At 42.8% G+C, this 22596-nt stretch overlaps 1 protein-coding gene across 1 annotated transcript in view; it reads left to right on the top strand.

Moving 5' to 3' along the window:
* Positions 1-22596, top strand: part of LOC109904192 (potassium voltage-gated channel subfamily H member 7-like) — a 95764-nt gene that overhangs the window by 57860 nt on the left and 15308 nt on the right. The window contains exons 10-13 of the mRNA XM_031802086.1: positions 2235-2487; positions 16413-16618; positions 21877-21970; positions 22139-22372. Of these exons, the coding sequence (XP_031657946.1) occupies positions 2235-2487; positions 16413-16618; positions 21877-21970; positions 22139-22372 (787 nt within the window). The remainder of the gene's footprint in view (positions 1-2234; positions 2488-16412; positions 16619-21876; positions 21971-22138; positions 22373-22596) is intronic.

The following is a 22596-nucleotide window of genomic DNA, read 5'->3' as shown; positions in this document are numbered from 1 at the left end:
GTCTCTGGTTGTCCACTAGAGGTCACAATGTCCTTCTTAGTTGTAGGCTTTTTCTGTCTTGGAGTGTTCATTAGAATAGATAACTCAGGTGGTGAGAGGGATCTGTTCTTCCCTCTCATCTTCAGTCAAATATCCTAGACTACTTTACACACACAGATGCAGACTGTGAATGTTTGGTCCAGTCTTTAACTTCTTCACTCGTTTAGAGTTTGAGGGTCTTACCATTTTCAGCCGTGTAGCCACCACTCCACGCTGTCTGGTCTTGTAGTTTTAACCATTTCAACGTGTGGGCCATGACCTCACGTTCTCTGGTCTAATATACATTTCATTCTGTACAGCACTTTGAGATATCAGCTGATGTACGAAGGGCTATATAAATAAATTGGATTTGATTTGATTAGTGAGTCCTTTTAAGCACTCTGGTCTTGGAGGGTGTTCCCTCATGTTGACACGAACTCTGAGATCACTTGGGCCCAGTCAGTAGCCATGCCCAAGTTTGCATGAAACACAATTCTCATTTAGAAGGCTAAAATCACATTGCTATTTTCACAACAGTATTCTCATGTTTTTTTTATCATAGAATTGTTTACAATATTTAGATGTAAACCTGATATGTACAGTGTGAAAGCTCTTAAAGTTACAATGTTTATTTTCTAATGTCATAAAAAGGATTAGAAAGACATCACAAAATAAACATTCATTTTCCATATTCCATCTCTCATCATTCCCAACATTCGGCTGTTGAAATATATTGTCCCAGTGTCCTTTTGTTTTTTGTTGTAGTTTTGGGCAGCAAACTCTTCATAAGACACAAAGACATTTCAATCACCCAAACTAGAAACCAAAAGGAGTTGGCCTGCTGCATTACAATTTACGATTGACGTGAGGTGTCATAAAACCTCCACATCAACCCCCCCCCCCCCCTCTCTGAGGGAGACAGAGCTATGTAGAGCTGATCCAGCTGTAACCGGATCTTTGGAAATGCAAATTGGAGTGGGTCCAGGGTGTCTGGTATAATGGTGTTGATGTGAAACATGACAAGCCTTTCAAAGCATTTCATGGCTACAGATGTGAGTTATACGGGGCGATAGTCATTTAGACATGTTACCTTGGCGTTCTTGGGCACAGGGACTTTGGGGGTCTGCTTGAAACATGTAGGTATTACAGACTGGATCAGTGAGAGGTTGAAAATGTCTGTGAAGACACTTGGCAGCAGGTCAGCGCATGCTCCAAGTACATATCCTGGTAATCTGTTTAAAATGTCTTACTTACATTGGCTATGGAGAGTGTGATCATCCAGAATAGCTGGTTCTCTCATACATGGTTCAGTGTTGCTAGCCTCAAAGCGAGCATAGTAAGCATAGGCATTTAGCTCGTCTAGTAGGCTTGCATCACTGGGCAGCTCGCGGCTGGGTTTTCCTTTGTACTCTGTGATAGTTTACAAGCCTTGCCACATCCAATGAGTGTCAGAGCTAGTGTAGTAGGATTCAATCTTAGTCCTGTATTGACGTGTTGCCTGTTTGATGGTTTGTCGGAGGGCGTAGCATGATTTCTTATAAGAGTCTGGATTAGTGTCCCGCTCCTTGAAAGCGGCGGCTCTAGCCTTTAGCTAAGTGCAGACGTTGACTGTAATCCATGGCTTCTGGTTGGGATATGTACGTACAGTCACTGTAGAGACGACTTCGTTAATACACTTATTAATTATGCCAGTGACTGATCTTGTAAACTCCTCGATGCCATCGGATGAATCCTGGAACATATTCCAGTCTGTGCTAGTGAAACAGGCTGGTAGCTTAGCATCCGCTTCATCGGACCACTTCCGTATTGAGCGCGTCATCGGTACTTCCTGTTTCTAAAAACGTACAGTATCTTTCATTGTGAAAAAAGGTCTGAACAGTCTGTGTGAGTGTATACAGTAGTTACATTTGCATCACTTTACATCACTGAAACACTTCATTATCATAGTAATTTACATGTGGGCCAACAGAGGAATAGTTTAACCTAGGTTCTTTCCTATGTATTGTAAAGGTAAGTATATCCTTTTATTGTTTTTGTCACTACAGGTAGCCTACTTTAAATTCCAGGAGATTAAAACACTTTTGAGATACCGTAACCATTTGAGAAGGGTGATCATAACTATGAAAACAAATATATAAAACCCAATTGGTTGACTCAAGAGGTGATCCACGTTGGCTGCATCCTATAATTGTTCAATTTCTCCACACATACTGTAGGTGTTAAAAGGATTCCCTGAGTGTCTTCAGGCAGATATCTGCCTCCACCTCAACCAGGATCTGTTGGAGAGCTGCAAGGCCTTCCATGGAGCTACCAAGGGCTGCCTGAGAGCCCTGGCCATGCGCTTCCAGACCACCCACGCCCCCCCAGGGGACACCCTGGTCCACTCTGGAGACGTCCTCACCGCACTTTACTTCCTGTCTCGGGGCTCCATAGAGATCTTGAAGGATGACATTGTGGTGGCCATTCTGGGTAAATGCAGTTGAACTATAAATAGAAATGGGTGTTTTTTTCCTGGTCAGATCATATTTGTTTTATTTTTAAATTTAACCAGGTAAGTCAGTTAAGAAAAGTATATTAATTACAATGACAGCCTACCAGGGAACAGTGGGTTAACAGCCTTGTTCAGGGGTAGAACAACATATTTTCACTTTGTCACTTAAGGGATTCGATCCAGCAACCTTTCGGTTACTGGCCCCATGCTCTAACCACTAGGCTACCTGTCGCCATATGGTCAAGTGAAACTCCTGGCACAAATAATATACTAGTTGTTAATGGAAAATTCCACCCCAAAACAATCTTTTTGTATTTGTTTTGCATGTGAGCAATCAACTTTCAAAATACAGAAATACAGACGGTAAGATACATTTAGCATCACATCGGGTATATTGCATTTAGCATCATATGATGCAAAACGCAGCATCACATCATACAAAATGCATCATAGTATTTCTGTATTTTGAACATTTTTGAAACGTAATTGCTCACATGCAAAACATTTTGGAACTATATCAACAACAGGACAATGAAAAAAACACCAAAAGATAGTTTTTGGGTGGAGTTTTCCTTTAAGGCTAAGAGTTTTTCATGACCATGTGATCTGAGCAGTAAAAACTCCAGGCTCTTATACATGCTGATTGGAAAACATGCTAATGCTTATTGGTAGCTTTTTGAGGCATGACAAGACACATTGCTACTTACTGTACTGTCAGGGCAGTATTGAAAGGACCCAACCAAGTGGAGAACTGTGGTTGGTGAGACATTTTTCTAACAATGGTTTCAGGAGCACTTACTCTGGCATGAGCATTAATATTAAAATTAATTTCTTCTGTGTTTATACAATTAAAGCGGACATTTTTTTTTGTTGCATGTTTGCTGGATGGGTTGATTTGAATTATTGATTCGAATGATTCCGTCCTAGACCATGTAGGGTCTTCGTGCTCGTATGATATTTGCAGATATGTTGCGCTAGATGTCAGCTCAGGCAGGGATACACAGTGTCACCTCCCAAAGGAAAGATGGGCGGTTTTTCAAACACTGATCCACTGCAGCAGACCTCTTGTTCAAATCCAACAACTGACTGGAACAATGTGTTCTGTCTAGGCTACCCGGAATCGTAACATTCTCCTCGTAAGCTTAAACACCTGAATGTATTTTATACCAGTTGTCTTACCTGGTTATGATTTTACTTCTCACATTTAGACAAGAACCGTGACTAGATAAGTTAGAAAGGCTTCCATTCCTAAGGTCCTGTCTGTTAAGGCATTAGGACTGTTCATCAGACATGATGGAGGCTCTGACATTTATATTAAGTGCCACTGTGTGAGACTGTTTGGCAACTTCGAAGAGCACAGTGTAATGCTAGTTTAATAGCTACAAAAGTGAAGGAACACAGAACAGAAGCATATAGCTAGGCTTAAGGGGTAGTTCACACAAATGACAAAATTACATAATGGTTCTCCTTAGTGGCCGGAAAAATCTTACCATGCTCGGGGCAGAGCATTTTAAGATTTGCAGCCATTAAAAGAGCAGCGACAGCCATTTCCCTGTGCTCTTTGATATCGCAAAACAGTCTCACACGGAACCGCTTCACGGAAATGTCAGAGCCTCCACCCTGTCTGATGAACAGTCCTAACGCCTTAACAGACAGGACCTTGGGAATAGAAGCCTACCCGACTTCAGAAAGAAAACTCTGCATAGAGATATGTTTAACCGTTTGTTCAACAGTGCAAGCTCTACCAATCCCACCTTGCATGAACACATAACCTAACAGGTGGAGGCTGGGTTGCTGATGGGAGCAGGAAGCCAGGCCAGAGTAGCGGTAAGCAGCATGCAGCAGCAGATTGAGAGAGCAGACCCGTAAAGCTTATATACCCACCCAATAAGGTAGAAGTGATTAATACTAGCCTCTAATTGGTAGTGAGGCGGGGCACTCGGGTTTCCTTTCTGAACCGGCTCCGCTTAATTTCAGAAAGAAAACGCCACGTTGAAAAATGTTTAACCATTTGTTCAGCAATGAATAACGCAAGATTTCGCAATATAGGCTCTACTCCTTCAGGATAACTCACTGCCGGAGCAAAGCATCCATTATAAGATATAGCCTACGGGCAGTGGATGCGGTAAACTATCCCAATCCCCCAAAACTGCAGAACTTTACGCCAGACGCTTATGTGTAGCTATGGCAGAAGCGCCGTTGAAAATATTATCATCGAAGGACCCCCTAAAGGAATCATATCACGCAAATTAATCTTAAATAGATTGTTAATCATACGTGCATACTGAGCCACGTATAACTCTGATGTATCTCTTGTGACGTATCGCCAGGTACCCTCGCTTGAGGCAAGATGAGCGTCAATCTTGGCACATGTGACCATCTGCCTACCCTGCCACTTAGCCGTTTGAACCCAGCCGCCCTAAAGAAGCACCGACAGGTGCCAACACTGAACTATATGAGTAGCCTAATCTATGGCCGAAGTGAGATATCTACTACAATACATCCTAAGTATTAAGCACCCAGCCAACCACCTGTGCTAATATCCACTGAACTTTATTACGATAACCACCAAAGCAATGCTATTGACTGGGCCGAACACCGACACGGCAAATTATGTAAAACATGGAAATCGCAGATTAATTTTTGGCATCCAAAATCTCCCTGGCGTTGTAATCTAATATAGCATTCATAGGAAGCACAGGACCACGTCCCATAGTCGTCAGTGTGGACGCAGGGACAGAGAGAAGTCATGGAAGCAGCACTGATGCTAAATTAAAATTTTCTGCATATCAACGTTTGCAGAGGAGACAGAGCCATGATGTAAACCAATATCTCACATCAGTGATGAATAATTGATCGCCCAGCGTGGCCAGTGGTCGCTACTGCGGGTGGCGTAACATGGAATAAAGGACAGAAACCAGTGTTAGTTTGAGCAGTGACAAATGGCATGCCTTTACCCTTCCTATTCGTTTGGGAATGTGAGTGTCCATAATTAAATCGGAAAATCGTGGGTTAATGCAATGATTAAAGAAAAATTTGTGCAAAGTGTATTCCCCAACCGTAAAACAATCCTGTAGAAATCCATAAGACGACTGCCTCTAATAATATCATTGTATGAACCAGAACACCCTTCCCTTAATGTGAATCCATTGAGGGTAACCTTTCGCATTGCCTGAAGATTGCTCTTTTGAAGCCCAGGAGGCAGAGAGAGCTCTCATCTTGGTGTATGAGGATATTCTACTTATGCACGGGCTGACAATCATGATCATATAGCAATACTGCAACAACTCAGGTAGGTTTCGCAATCTCAGAATACATCAATTTTAACGTTGTAGTAGCAGAGGATCAGAGTGAAGCCAGGATCAATTGAGAAACAGTAGCAGCGCCGATTCAGAATTGGGCGACAATAGCTCAGACCGAGCCCTCAGCTCTGACGAAGGAACCAGAGCCGTGATGAGTTCCAGTATCTTGTCACTGATTACCAGCATCAATGTTGAACAGAGGTTTGCCAGGTGCTGCCCAAGCTCAGCATGCAGGCAGCATAACATGAAAGAGAGGACAAAGTGGTCTTAGTTCTGGTGATGATGACAATGTTCCAAATTTGACAGTCCATAATGCAAACAGATCTTACGAAATCAATTAAAGGGAAGGAACACTTTGTTCATTCAGACCTCTGGGAAAGTGTAATGTAAACCCAACACTGTTGCCTTAACGTGAACTCAAACTTGTGCTACTGAGAGAAGAGAGATACTGTATTCTGATATACGTTTGTTGCTTTTCCTTAGGCCATGGAGAGTAGGCAGACAGATGGATTCTTGAGCAGCCGGCACGCTGAAGGGTCCTGACACCCAAATTGAACAGAATCCCTGCTATTGGAGCATGATAAGGCACATTTGCCATCCTGAAATTGGAATAGAAAAGGCATACGTGTTTATGTAACATAAGACATTGTACAGAGAGAAGAACATACAGTAGACTGCTGCAGAGAGCCACAGCTCAGGCATGACATACCATCACATGGCATAAAACATACAGTATAATTAACAAACCCCGAAAACCACAACTAAGCTAAGTATCCACTTTGTCTAAATAGCCTAATGTCCTACTGAAATTGCTCAGCAGTAGCTTATGCATCTGCAGCAGGCACAGTGTGCACAGTGAGAGTGACCTGATAATGAAAACCTAGACCTAAAAATAGTCTACTTGAACTAAAGGCTAATGTCTAATGTCTAACCTGATAACGAAAGAAATAGACCCAATATAGTTCATTCGGAAAGTATTCAGACCCCTTCACTTTTTCCAAATTTTGTTACATTAGAGCCTTATTCTAAAAATGATTAAATTGTTTTTGTCCCCTAATCAATATTCACACAATACCCCATAATGACAAAGAAAAAATAGTTTTTAAAATAAAAATTAACAATAAATTACATTTACATAAGTATTTAGACCCTTTACTCTGTACTTTGTTAAAGCACCTTTGGCAGTGATTACAATCTCAAGTCTTCTTGAGTATGATGATACAAGCTTGGCACACCTGTATTTGGGGGAGGTCTCCCATTCTTCTCTGCAGATCCACTCAAGCTCTGTCAGGTTGGATGGGGAGCGTAGCTGCACAGATATTTTCAGGTCTCTCCAGAGATGTTAGATCAGGTTCAAGTACGGGCTCTGACTGGGCCACTCAAGGACATTCAGAGACTTGGCCTGAAGGCACTCATGCATTGCCTTTACTGTGTGCTTAGGGTCGTTGTCCTGTTGGAAGGTGAACCTTCGCCCCATTCTGAGGTCCTGAGCACTCTGGAACAGGTTTTCATCAAGGATCTCTCTGTACTTTGTTCCGTTCATCTTTGCCTCGATCCTGGCTAGTCTCCCAGTCCCTGCCACTGAAAAACATCCCCACAGTGTGATGCTGCCACCACCATGCTTCACCATAGGGATGGTATTGGCCAGGTGATGATCGGTTCTTGGTTTCCTCCAGACGTGACGCTTGGCATTCAGGCCAAAGAGTTCAATCTTGGATTCATCAGACCAAAGAATCTTGTTTCTCATGTATGTATGCCTTTTGGCAAACTCCAAATGGGCTGTCATTTGCCTTTTACTGAGGAGTGGCTTCCGTCTGGCCTCAAATGCTCAGTTTGGCCAGGCGGCCAGCTCTCGGAAGAGTCTTGGTGGTTCCAAACTTCTTCCATTGAAGAATGGAATGATTGAGGCCATTGTGTTTTTGGGGACCTTCAATGCTGTACCCTTCCCAAGAACTTTGCCTCGTCACAATCCTGTCTCAGATCTCTACAGACAATTCTTTCAGACATGGCTTGGTTTTTGCTCTGACAACTGATAGAAAGGTGTTTGTCTTTCCAAATCATGTCCAATCAATTGAATTTATCACAGGTGGACTCCAATCAAGTTGTAGGAACATCTCAAGGATGATCAATGGAAACAGGATGCACCTGAGCTCAATTTCGAGTCTCATAGCAAAGGGTCTGCATTACTTATGTAAATAAGGTATTTGTGTTTTTAATTTGTAGTATATTTTCTAAAGAAATGTAGCGGTTTTCGCTTCGTCATTATGGAGTATTGTGTGTAGATTGATGAGGAACATATTTTATTTAATACATTTTAGAATAAGGCTGTAACGTAACAAAATGGGTCGAGGGGTCTGAATACTTTCCGAATGCACTGTAAATGACTAGATATGCCTGCATATAAGAGTGTCTGAATAAGCTCTAACAGAGCTTCCCATAAGGGACCATGAATGCTTGATCGTCAACACTGATCGCCATATGGGTGTTTAGCAAGCCCACCACATGCTAGGTAATGCTAGTATCAACAGCCCATCCAACATGCTGAAACTATAGCAAGCTTTGATTCGTCACCGCACAGCTATACACGTCAGCTTACATACTAAGGACCAAGGTGATCATTTCAAACCTGAGGAAGAAAGGTTAGGTTTAGGCAGAAGTATCCATTTAAAATGAGCTTGTACTCCTGTGAATATTTACTAGTGAGGAAAATACCCAGTAAGCTTAGCTGACGACGGACTAACGGCATTCGAGTAGCACAAGATATCACAATAACTGACTGATAAACAGTTCATGTAGCACCCACACATTTGGACAAGCACAATTCGGTAGATATGAGTCACGCTTAGTGAGCGGCATCCGGGTATAAGATGGCTGTACAAGCGTTACGTACAAGCATGCATGATAACGCACATGAACTTGCTTACTACTGTTAGGGTTTGTTCATTACGTCTTTGTAAATCATTGGTTCATTGGTAGAATTTATCTTAGTCTTTAGTTAAATCATTCAAGAACCTTTATTAATGCAATTGCAGACAGACGTTGACAATCAGGAACATAGCACGCATGTTTCTGAGTATGTTCTGCATCAAACAAAAGGTCTCCAGTTGTTTTATTAAACCGAAGTCCCGCCTTAGTGATGTCACTGACTACGTCATTACCTTTCTACCAAAACCCTGCATCTATAGCTATACAAACATAGAGTTTCAGTGTTATCTAAAAGCTAGGCAATAAATGTCCACTCCCCAAAGTTGATTTATTGTGGAATGTCTCTTATCTCCCACACTCCCCTGCAGAGTTCTGTCTCAGTCACACATTTCTAAGAGGGGTCTTCTTTAAAAGAGAGTGAGAGAAAGAGCAAACAGCTGTGGAACAATTCTAAAACTATATAATGAATATATATATTGTTAATCTGGACCCTACACATGCGGTCTTATAACCCCTCCCCTTCTATTAATAAAACATAAGCATAATCAGTTATTCTAATACATCAAACATTTTGGTACAACCCTTTTCCCGACCCCTTGGTGAACCCGACACTACTATCCTAAAATGATGTGCCATCGTACTGCAATGCTTCAGCAGATGCTGTGGAAGGAATAGCTAGGGTTGCCTTCTAAGTAACAACAACCTCACTGTGTGCTCTTGCAACAATAGCCACCATGCCATAACACTATGTGCAGATAATACAGAACATACAGCCATGCATGAATAACACGACATCCACCTAGGTGATGTATACAGAGCCTAACCAGCACAATATGCAATATTGGCAGCCATGCCATACTGTGTGTGGAAAATGAAGCAAAGAATTCCAGCTAACACCTGAATGTGCAAGCATTCACCACAGCATTACGAGTTACAGCCTCAACACATAATATAACTAGTATGTAAGACATGAAAATAATAAAATGCAAAAAAATTATAAATACAACTACTAATACATGATGCCTAGAATGAAGTGATCGCTAAAATAGCATACAATACAATAACATGATAGAATAAGAATAATACTACTAGAATGCAAGATGGATTGACAGGGAGGACCAGCTATTTAAAATCCATAACACATAAGACATGCTAATAAAAAGTGTCAATCTACTGCTGCAAATAAGAATCAAATATAACTACGTTGACTGAAATTATACTGTAAATGTATGCTAATAGTGTGACTCATGCAACAAATATGCTACCATGAACATAGATACTCAGATTGCTAAGAGCAGAAACCAGCAGGAGTGTAGCTATATAAGTGCAATAATCCAGAATATTCTGCAAATTAATAAAAGTTGAATGCGTTCTATCTTAAACTGTGTAGGGGAATACGGTTCCATAGTCATAATGACTTGTACAACATTTAAGGTGAGACTGCCGGCGCAAGTCACTACTAATGTGACTGGCATGACCCGTAAATATAGCCATCAGTGACAGTATGCGTAATTCCAGTGTTCTCATGCGCTGCGCGATGTGCAGTGAAACGAAAATCAATATTGATGCTGCACTAAACGATAAACGTATGCATATAGACTGAAATACTATCGAATCACCATGATAGATGATGCCGAGAGACATGGCAGCTCATCTTCTAGTTCCTAATCAACTGTATTTTTCTGTATTTCGTTTTTTTTGTCTGTTATTTCTTACATTATTAGCCCAGAATGTTTTTTGTTTTATTAAATACAGCCGGAAATAACTTTTGGATAACAGAGCGACAGTAACTCACCAGCATTACGACCAGAAATACGACTTTCCGGAATTGGATCCTTTGTTCGTACCCCCAAGGGCAATTGAACTTATCCCTGAGGCTTCTCCAAGACGCCGCCGGTGGAGAAGAGGTATTCGGAGTGGACTTCTAGGCTGACTTAGGAGGTGTGCACACCATCCACCCCAGTATACTACTGGCTAATGTTCAGTCTCTGGACAATAAAGTAGATCAGGAACTGTAACATACTCTGTTTCACGGAATCATGGCTCTCTCCGAATATACTGTCCCTGTCCATACAGCCAGCTGGGTTCTCAGTACGTTGTGCAGGCAGGAATAAAGAACTCTTGGAGGAAGAAAGGTGGTGATGTATGTTTCATGATCAACTACTCATGGTGTGATTGTGATAACGTACAGGAACTCAAGTCCTTTTGTTCAACCAACCTATAATGCCTTCAAATCAAATGCCGTCCGTATTACCCCCCCAAGAGAATTCTCTTCGGTTATAGTCAGAGCCGTACATATTCCCCCTCAAGCCGATACCACGATTGTGCAAACTGGAAACCACATATCCTGTGGCCGCATTTATTGTACCTGGGGATTTTAACAAAACACATTTTATGAAAATGCTACCGAAGTTCTATCAACACATTGCCTGTAGTACTCTCGCTTCAAAAACTCTCAAACATTGTTACTCTCCCTTCCAGGATGGCTACAAGGCCCTCCCCCGCTCTCCCTCTGGCAAATCAGATCACAACTCCATTCTGCTCCCCCCTTCATATAGGCAGAAACTAAAACAGGAAGTACCCATGCTAAGGTCTATTCAACGCTGGTCTGAACAATCGAAATCCATGCTTCAACATGTCCCAGTCCGCGTGTTTTGATCACGCGGACTGGGACATGTTCAGGGTTGCCTATGAGAATAACATTGACGTGTACACGGACACGGTGACTGAGTTCATCAGGAAGTGTATAGGGGATGTGGTTCCCACTGTGACTACCCAATCTACCCAAACCAAAAACCATGGATAGATGGCAGCATTTGCGCAAAACTGAACGTTTTTAACCACGGCTAGGTGACTGTAAGAGAATCAAATAGGCAAAACGTCAGTACAGAGACAAAGTGGAGTCACAATTCAATGGCTCAGACACGAGACGTATGTGGCAAGGTTTAAAGGCAATCATGGATTACAAAAGGGAAACCAGCCACATCGCGGACCCCGACGTCTTGCTCCCGTACAAGCTAAACACCTTCTTCGCCCACTTTGAAGATAACACAGTGCCACCGATGTGACCCGCTACCAAGGACTGTGGGCTCTCCTTCTCTGTGACCGACGTGAGTAAGACGTTTAAGCGTGTTAACCCTCGTAAGGCTGTTAACCCCGCTCTGTGCAACTGGGACCTGGACTTCCTGACGGGTCGCCACCAGATGGTGAAGGTAGGAAACAACACCTCCACTACGCTGATCCTCAACATAGTGGCCCACAAGGGTGTGTGCTCAGTTCCCTCACTGTTCACCCATAACTGCATGGCCACGCAAGCCTCCAACTCATCAAGTTTACAGACGACACAACAGTCATAGGCCTGATTACCAACAATGACGACACAGCCTATAGGGAGGAGGTAAAGGCTTTGGTGGAGTGGTGCCAGGAATATAACCTCTCCCTCAATGTCAACAAAACGAAGGAGCTGATTGTGGACTTCAGGACAGCACACCCCCATCCGCATCGACGGGACACCAGTGGAGAAGGTGAAAAGCTTCAAGTTCCTCGGCATACACATCATTGACGATTTGAAATGGTCCACCCACCCACACAGACAACAGCGCCTCTTCAACCTCAGGAAGCTGAAGAAATTCGGCTTAGCCCCTAAGACCCTCACAAAGTTTTATAGATGAACAATTGAGAGTATCCTGTCAGGCTGTATCACCGCCTGGTACGGCAACTGCAACACCCACAACCACATGGCTCTTCAGAGGGTGGTGCTGTCTGCCCAACGCATCACTGGGGGCACAATGCCTGCCCTCCAAGACACCTACAGTACCTGATGTCTCAGGAAGGCCAAAAAGATAATTAAGGACAATAACCACCCGAGCCAGGGCCTGTTCACCCCGTCATCATCCAGAAGGTGAAGTCAGTACTAGTGCATGAAAGCTGGGGCAAAGCAAGAAGCCATCACATAGTAGCAGTAGCTGCAAACGGCAGCAGAACCGTAAAGATGAAATACCCACCCAATAAGATAGACGTGATTGATACTAGCCTCTAGTTGGTACCAGGGCATTCAGGTTTCCTTTAGGAACTGGCACCACTTAATTTCTCTAGTCACTGTTCTTGTCTAAATGTGAGAAGGAAACCCAGCTAGCAATGAGGAATCGGCCCAGAAGCGGCCCTCTTCCCGGGGTGGCGGAACTGATTGAATCAGCCTGGAATCGGGTGTAGGTCTCGGCCCGGATACAAAATGAATGACTGCCCAGAATCGCCCCAAGTACATTGGGCAGTTTCCGTCTACCGGAATTCAGCCTACTTTGCCGGCATCTTACCAGCCCCAGAAGCGGCCCAATGCACATTTAGTCATTTAGTTATTTTAAATATTAAATAATACCTATCTACCCCGAAAAAATGTTTTGTCGGAGAAAGTATACCTGGTGAATATTTTAGTGTGCATGCGCCCGGCCCGCCACAGGAGTCACTACAGCATGATGAGACAAGGACATCCCGGCTGGCCAAACCCTCTCCTAACTCTGGGCCAATTGCTGGGTCATTTGTGCTTCGCTTCATGGGTATCGAACTAGCATTTGCAGCAACGCAGTTTGTACGGCAATGCAGTGTCTTAGACCGCTGCGCCACTCGGGAGGCTCCATGCACAAGGTTTTTAATGCTTGTCAATTGCCTTGCACAAAGTTTCCAAATACTAAAATACTACTTAAACAGGACTCTTAAAGAATTTAAATGAAATGTTAATTCAATTTTTTTATCACAAAAACAATGAGAAAATATGGGAAAATAAATAAATAATTAAATGTTAGATAAAGCAGCCTGTGTAATCATCTGCCAGAGAGTAGAGAGTAGCCCGAATCGGCCCGAGCCCCAAGTAGCCACAATCGGCCCGAGCCCCATTTGGGCCAGATAACTCACACCGGAATCGGCCCGAGCTCAATCTCCGCATCCTAGCCATAAGTAATACTGCCTGAGGCGGCCCGAGTCTGACTCTCAGCCCAAGTGCCCCGACTCTCGCACGGAATCGGTCCAGATCCATTGTGCTAGCTGGGAAATCCTAACCAGATAAGACTAGTAGTAACTAGTATAAAATACATTCAGGTGTTGAATATGCAAATCTCGTACTGTAGATCAGCGTATTTGATAACAAAACATACTTTATTAATATATCACAGAGAAATCCATTTGTATGTATAGGCTTAATGGATGCTTTTGAGAACCAAAAACATGTGAATTGTTTGTAGTAGGCTAGTGTTCTATTGTAAGCAAGTGTTCTATTGTAATCATGATACAAAGCCTTGGTGTGAGAGCTGAGTGTGGGCCTCTACTCTGAGCCATTCTGCTGTGCTGCAGTCATGTGTTAGGGAAGTATCTGGTCCCTGCTGAGGTGGAACACTGAGGCTGGAGGCCACTCCTCATAGGTCACTTAAAGCCACACAGCAGTCCAACCTATTGCATCTCATTCACACAAAATGCTGCACATGGGTTGACATTTACTAAGACCTGGCACCACTGAAAGGCCGCCTTAAGCCCGATGACGAGTGGCTTAAGATGCCCTTTAAAATATACACTCTGTATACACGCCACCCGCTGAGAGCTGACAAACTGGTCTCTCACGTTTGTAAAGAGCATAATATAATTCATTATACAAGAGTAATTCCAAATTTAACAAATACATTGCATCTCATTATCACAACAATCGATTCCTTTTTGTAGTTGAACAAGCAAAGTATGTTGATCACTAACTCAAACGGTGCTCATCACATCAAATTTGTTTCTATCGGATATACTGTATACTGTATTACTTTGTTTAAATCATGGATCAAGACCACTGATGTACAGACCTTGAGTTGACAACGCATATAGAGACAGAAAGAAAATAGGCACCATACTTTTCATATCCTCAAAGGCAAACCCAGACAGGCCGTCCTTCTCCACACCAGTCGAGTGCATTAGTCTACACTCCACAGGAGGTGGGTGGCACCTTAAGTGGAATGGTATCAAACACATGGTTTCCATGGTTTCCATGTGTTTGATACCATTCCCTATGCTCCATTAGAGTCTTCATTATGAGCCGCCCTTTCCTCAGCAGTCTCCTGTGTTACACGCAGACAGACAGAGCCGTTCTCCTAATCTTCTGAGAATATAAACGCGGCAAAAAAGGAAACGTCCTCTCACTGTCAACTGCATTTATTTTCAGCAAACTTAACATGTATAAATATTTGTATGAACATAACAAGAACTGAGACATGAACTGAACATGTGACTAACAGAAATTGAATAATGTCTCCCTGAACAAAGAGGGGGTCAAAATCAAAAGTCTGTATCTGTATCACCAGCTGCATTAAGTACTGCCGTGCATTTCCTCCTCATGGACTGCACCAGATTTTCCAGGTCTTGCTGTGAGATGTTACCCCACTCTTCCACCAAGGCATCTGCAAGTTCCCAGACATTTCTGGGGGGAATGGCCCTAGCCCTCACCCTCCTATCCAACATGTCCCAGACATGCTCAATGGGATTGAAATCCGGGCTCTTCGCTGGCCATGGCAGAACGCTGACATTCCTGTCTTGCAGGAAATCATGCACAGAATGAGCAGTATAGCTGGTGGCATTGTCATGCTGGAGGGTCATGTCAGGATGAGCCTGCAGGAAGGGTACCACATGAAGGAGGAGTATGTCTTCCCTGTAACGCACAGCGATGAGATTGCCTGCAATAACAACAAGCTCTGTCCGATGATGCTGTGACACACCGCCCCAGACCATGACGAACCCTCCACCTCCAAATCGATCCTGCTCCAGAGTACAGGCCTTAGTGTAACGCCCATTCCTTCTACGATAAACGCGAATCCGACCATCACTCCTGGTGAGACAAAACTGCGACTCGTCAGTGAAGAGCACTTTTTGCCAGTCCTGTCTCGTCCAGCGACGGTGGGTTTGTGCCCATTGATGACATTGTTGCCGGTGGTGAGGACCTGCCTTACTTCAACAGGCCTTCAAGCCCTCAGTCCAGCCTCTCTCAGCCTATTGCGGACAGTCTGAGCACTGATGGAGGGATTGTGCATTCCTGGTGTAACTCGGGCAATTGTTGTTGCCATTCAGTACCTGTCCCGCAGGTGTGATGTTCAGATATACAGATCCTGTTGCAGGTGTTGTTACACGTGGTCTGCCACTGCGAGGACGATCAGCTGTCCGTCCTGTCTCCCTGTAGCACTGTCTTAGGCGTCTCACAGTGCGGACATTACAATTTATTGCCCTGGCCACATCTGCACGTCCTAAGGCACGTTCACGCAGATAAGCGGGGGCCCTGGGAATCTTTCTTTTGGTGTTTTTGAGTCAGTAGAAAGGTCTCTTTAGTGTCCTAAGTTTTCATAACTGACCTCAATTGCCTACCATCTGTAAGCTGTTAGTGTCTTAATGATCGTTCCACAGGTGCATGTTCATTAATTGTTTATGGTTCATTGAACAAGCATGAGAAACAGTGTTTAAACCCTTTACAATGAAGATCTGTGGAGTTATTTGGATTTTGACTAATTATCTTTGAAAGACAGGGTCCTGAAAAAGAGACGAGTTTATGATCATCTTATATTTACTGAGAGACTCAAACCAGATCTCCTGATGGCTAGAGTATTCTGATAATTCTCTCTAAGAACTTAACCCAATCTACTCTCTCGCTCTCTACTCACCAGGGAAGAATGACATCTTTGGGGAAATGATTCATCTGTACTCCAAGCCTGGGAAGTCCAATGCGGACGTCAGAGCCCTGAGTTACTGTGACCTGCACACGATCCAGAGGGAAGATCTCTTGGAGGTGCTTGACATGTACCCTGAGTTCGCAGATTTTTTCCGGAAAAGTCTGGAGCTGACATTCGACCTCAGAGACGAGAATGGCAAGGTACATTTACATCAGATGGCCCTAACACAAGCCTATTGGGTTCTCTGTCAAAACTGTATGGTCAGTAAACATGGGTAGTGTCCCAAATGGTACAATATTCCCTTTATAGTGAACTCCTTTTAGTGAGCAAGGCTCATAGGGCTCTGGTCAAAAGTAGTGTACTATAGAGTATATGGAACAGGGTGCCATTTGGGATGCATCTTATGCTGTATCATATTCTAACAATGAAGTCCTGACAATAACAGAAAAAAATAAGACTTGCCATATGAGATTGTCTAAGATAAAATATTTCATATAACTGGTGGGTCTAATCCTGAATGCTGATTGGTTAAAACCACATTCCAGCCAGTGTCTCTTCCACAAGTTACCACCGGCTAAATCTATGATGTTAAAATTTACTCTGTTCCATCTGACTGCGCAATCCACTGTCTCATCAACCCAGCCGGGCACTTTATAAACTTGATCTCCACTATAAAAACCATCTAGACATTATCTCACATTTTCTTTAGAATAACATTTAGTTTTCAACAGCGGAGATTTGTATAAACCTTGCTGTCTGTCCAACATTTGCAACATTGTTTCAATATTCAGATTCGATCTCCAGCTGTCCCATAGTAATGAAGGTGTCGGAACGAGACAGACAGGCAGGCAACGTTTCTCAGCCAGTCGTTATCATGAATCAGCTGACATAATTTTTATGACCTTAACTTTTTCCACATTTTGTTACGTTACAGCCTTATTCTAAAATGTATTATATAGTTTTTTCCCCCTCATCAATCGTCACACAATACCCCATAATGAATAGTTTTAAAGAAATGTTTGCAAATTTAGAAAAAACAGATATCACATTTACATTACTATTCAGACCCTTTACTCAGTACTTTGTTGAAGCACCTTAGGCAGCGATTACAGCCTAGAGTTTTCTTGGGTATGACGCTACAAGCTAGGCACACCTGTATTTGGGGAGTTCGTCCCATTCATCTCTGCAGATTCCATCAAGCTCTGTCAGATTGGATGTGGACTGTCGCTTCACAGCTATTTTTAGGTCTCTCCTGAGATGTTCAATCACTCTGACTGAGCCACTCAAGGACATTCTGACTGAGCCTCTCAAGGACATGCGTTGTCTTGGCTGTGTGCTTAGGGTTGTTGTCCTGTTGGAAGGTGAACCATTGCCCCAGTCTGAGGTCCTGAGCACTCTGGAGCAGGTTTCCATCATCTCTCTGTACTTTGCTCCGTTCATCTTTCTCTAGATCCTGACTAGTCTCCCAGTCCCTGCCGCTGAAAAACATCCCCGCAGCATGATGCTGCCACCACTTTGCTTCACCGTAGGGATGGTGCCAGGTTTCTCTCCAGACATGACGCTTGGCATTCAGGCCAAAGAGTTAAATCTTGGTTTCATCAGACCAGAGCATCTTGTTTCTCATGGTCTGAGTGCCTTTTGGCAAACTCCAAACAGGCTGTCTTGTGCCATTTACTGAGGAGTGGCTTCTGTCATGCCACTCTACCAATAAGGCCTGATTAGTGGAGTGCTGCAGAGATTGTTGTCCTTCTGGCCGGTTCTCCTATCTCCACAGAGAAACTCTGGACCTCTGTCAGAGTGACCCTCCCTGACTAAGGCCATTCTCCCCCAATTGAGCAGTTTGGCCGGGCAGCCATCTCTAGGAAGGGTCTTGATGGTTCAAAACTTCTTCCATTTAAGAATGATGGAGGCCACTGTGTTCTTGGGGACCTTCAATGCTTCAGAAATGTTTTGGTACCCTTCCCCAGATCTGTGCTTCGACACAATCTTGTCCAGGAGCTCTACAGACAATTCCTTCTATCTCATGGCTTGGTTTTTGCTCTGACATGCTCTGTCAACTATAGGACCCTATATAGACAGGTGTGTGCATTTCCAAATCATGTCCAATCAATTGATCTTAACTACAGGTGGACTCCAATCAAGTTGTAGAAACATCTCAAGGATGATCAATGGAAAAAGGATGCACCTGAGCTCAATTTTGAGTCTCATAGAAAAGGGTTTGAAATATTTATGTAAATAAGATATTTCAGTTTAAAAGAAATCTTTAATACATTTGCTAAAATTTCTAACAACCTGCCTTTGTTTTGTCATTATGGCGTATTGTGTGTAGATTGATGAGGATTTTTTTTTAAATCAATTTTGGAATAAGGCTGTTACGTAACAAAATGTGGGAAAAGTCCAAGGGTCTGAATACTTTCCGATTGCACTGTATACAAAGACATTTAAATTTTATGGTAGGTCATTTTAAGGTAAAATGAAACAAAGTGCAGCTAGTTTGCAGTCTTTCCAGCTTCATTTGGAAGTGATTGTGTTAAGTTAGTTGTTGACTAGCTCTTCTGAACAACAGTGTCCTGACGTCGTCTTTCTTTTTCCCAACGCAGTTATGCCAAAACCACGCCCTGTTATTCAGAGGGGCGCTCTACAACACTTTGAGCGCTCTCCAAGTCTCCAAGTTCAGAAGTGAATATCACGTAGCGCAAAATTTCAGTCACTGATTAATAACATTCACCCTTGTATTTCAAGATTGAAAAATATAATAACAATTTCGTGGACCCAGTTCCCTTAACACTCAAAGACAACTTCAATGTCTGTAGCATAGCGTATTTGACTGAATGATTAGCTAATAAATATTTGAGAAATTATTAATAATAAGTATATGCTTGTACCTGATAAGACTATAACAACTTAAAATACAGAGCGAGTAACGTTAAGTAGCCTAGGTTAACTTAGCTGACCTTCAACTGAGGGAATTCAGCAGAGTTCTCTGAGACATTTTTACAACTCATTGAAACTCTGAAAATATATACTTGGTTAGAGCCAGTTTACACGGTTCTGTGAAGGGAGTAGTACACAGGGTTGTGCGAGATCTTCAGTTTCTTGGCAATTTCTCGCATGGAATAGCCTTCATTTCTCAGAACAAAATTAGACTAACGAGTTTCAGAAGAAAGTTCTTTGTTTCTGGCCATTTTGAGCCTGTAATCGAACCTACAAATGCTGATGCTCCAGATACTCAACTAGTCTAAAGAAGTTTTATTGCTTATTTAATCTGTACAAAAGTTTTCAGCTGTGCTAACATAATTGCAAAAGGACTTTCTAATGATCAATTAGTCTTTTAAAATGATAAACTTGGATTAACTAACAGAATGTGCCATTGGAACACAGGAGTGATGGTTGCTGATAATGGGCCTCTGTACGCCTATGTAGACATTCCATTAAAAAAATCTGCTTCCAGCTACAATGGTTATTTACAATATTAACAACGTCTACACTATATTTCTGATCAATTTGATGTTATTTTAATAGACAAATAAATTAGCTTTTCTTTAATAAAAAACAAGGACATTTCTAAGTGACCCCAAACTTTTGAATGATAGTGTATGTAAATCATTATTTGAATATGTTTGGCAACCCGTTGTATAAATGTGATAACGCCCTCGAAGCCGGTGTTTGGGGGATATATTGGCACAGTTTGCCGGCCAAACACTGGCTTCGAGGGCATTATCACTTAAATATAATCCTGGTAAATCAGTAATACTATTTCAAAACCACTCCCTGTATTCTAAAGTATTCGAAAAGGTCATCGACACTGACTTTACTTAGCATTCCTTAAAGGTCCAATGCAGCTGTTCTTTATCTCAATTTTGAATAACTTCTGGGTAACAATTAACTAGCTCACAGTGTTTGTTTTCAATTAAAAATGGACAAAAATAAACAAAAATAGCTTCTTAGCAAAGATATTATAATTTTTTTGCTAGGACTGTTTGTGAATGGTCTGAGTAGGGAGGGGGAAACGAAAAATTATTTGTTATTGGCAGAGAGGTTTGGAACTCTTTCTTATTGGTCTATTAACTAATTTACCACCTGGTGATGTCACTAGGCAGGTATGTAAATACTCCATCCCACCAAAACAGGTTGAGATATCAGACAGTCTTTTCAACAGCACTTGGCATTATCATCCTTTTCACAATTTCACAGTATTATTCAAACCTCATAGTGTGGAAATACCTACCAGTTTATTAGGTACACCACCCCCATTCACATAAATGGATCGCTCCTACAGACAGTCAATCAGGTGGCTTTGGCTTGCTATATAAAACAGGCAGACAGGCCTCAAGGCATTCAGTTACTGTTCAATTGAAAATTAGAATGGACAAAATTAGTGACCTAAGCAACTTTGAGTGTGGTATGATCGCCGGTGTCAGGCGGGCTACCTGGGTTTTTCACACACAGCAGTGTCCAGGGTTTACAGATAGTGGTGCCATAAACAAAAAACATCCAGTCAGTGGCAGTCCCTGTGGGGGGGGGGTCAAAGGAGAATGACGAGAATCGTGCAAGCGAACAGGTGGGTCACGAACAGACAAATAATGGCACAGTACAACGGTGGTGTGCAGAACAGCATCTCAGAACGCACAACTCGTTGATCCTTGTCACAGATGGGCTATTGCACCAGACGACCACACCGGGTTCCACTTCTATCAGCTAATAACAAGAAGAAACGCCTCCAGTGGGCACAAGATTAAACACACACTGGACAATTGAGGAGTGGAACATGCTTGGAACATGATAGCGAGTTCTGTTTGTTTGAGTGGCCTGCGCAGACCTCAACCCAATAGAGCATCTTTGGGATGAGATGGAACAGGCTGTTCTCAGCATGATGTACCTCCATCCAATCTGCAGCAACTGCATGATGCCATCGCGTCAGCATGCACCAACATCCTTGTGGAATGTTTCCTTCACCTTGTAGACTTCCTCAAAGAATTCAGGCTGTTCTGGTGGCAAAGGGGGGTCCGACCCTAAATGGGTGCACCTAATAAAATAGCCGGTGAGTGTATATAAAACACAGGACAATCAAGTGTCTGACAGCACTGGGCCTTTAACTATGCTCATGGCCACTGCTATAATATGTTGCTGTAGCAGATTATACAATATTCATTATATAATATTACATTACATTTAGGAGATGGGCCTAAAGTGCATCTCAAATGGCACCCTATTTCTTATTTAGAGCACTACCTTGACCATAGCCCTGGCCCCTGGTCAAAAGTTGTACATAATATTATATTACATTTGCGAGACGGGCGCAGTGTGCATCTCAAATGGCACACTATTCCCTATTTAGAGCACTACTTTCACCAGAGTTCTGGGCCCTGGTCAAAAGAAGTGCACTATAAAAGGGAATAAGGTGCCATTTAGAATACCGTTTCAGTGATTGTACGTGTTGATGTTTCCATCTACACAGGCTGCGTATTCACACGCTAGTGATTCCGATCCAGAAGATGTTAAGAGCACAAAGAGCGCAAGAAGAATCTCCTTCACACCACATCCAACTAAAGGTGGGTTCCATATACATTCTCCGAAACGAGCTCTTCCTTTTGTGCATGCATTTGTTTTATTGTTATTTTTCACCAAGCACCAAGTCCCAGAACAGTTCAGTGCATTCTTTCCGTGGCACTAGAAGCACGGGTGTGTTCCACTGACTCGTGTTGATTACAATTCCACAGGAGGAAGCAACAAGGAAACGGAAAACAACTCGGAGAGGGAGTCCTACTCAGGACTAAAGAGAGCTTCAGTTGACCTGAAACACTCAGGGAAGGAGGAGCAGAGGTCCCTGGGGCCAGCCATCCAGGGGTGTCCCTCGGTGGAAGACCCTGCACTGGGGCTCGACTCCAGTAACACCAGAGACATCCAGGCACGAGACAGCATGGAGAGAACTCCCTCTTGTGACAATAACATTGGTGAGCAGAAATACAATCATAACCCTTACTGTGCTCAAACATTGAACAACATTTGTTTCATTATCCATTGTTGATATAGTCCCAACATATTTAGCTTGTCAGCAATCAAGTTTTCAAGATGTATAACTTTCTAAATACAGAAATATAGCCAGTATGATGCATTTTGCATACATAGTGTATACCAAAATTCCAAAGGCACTAGCACATCTAAGCTATCATTTTTA

Source organism: Oncorhynchus kisutch, linkage group LG2 (assembly GCF_002021735.2).
Source record: "Oncorhynchus kisutch isolate 150728-3 linkage group LG2, Okis_V2, whole genome shotgun sequence".
Classification (NCBI taxonomy): domain Eukaryota; kingdom Metazoa; phylum Chordata; class Actinopteri; order Salmoniformes; family Salmonidae; genus Oncorhynchus; species Oncorhynchus kisutch.
Note: the sequence above shows the minus strand (reverse complement) of the source record. Positions and strands in the feature narration are given on the sequence as shown.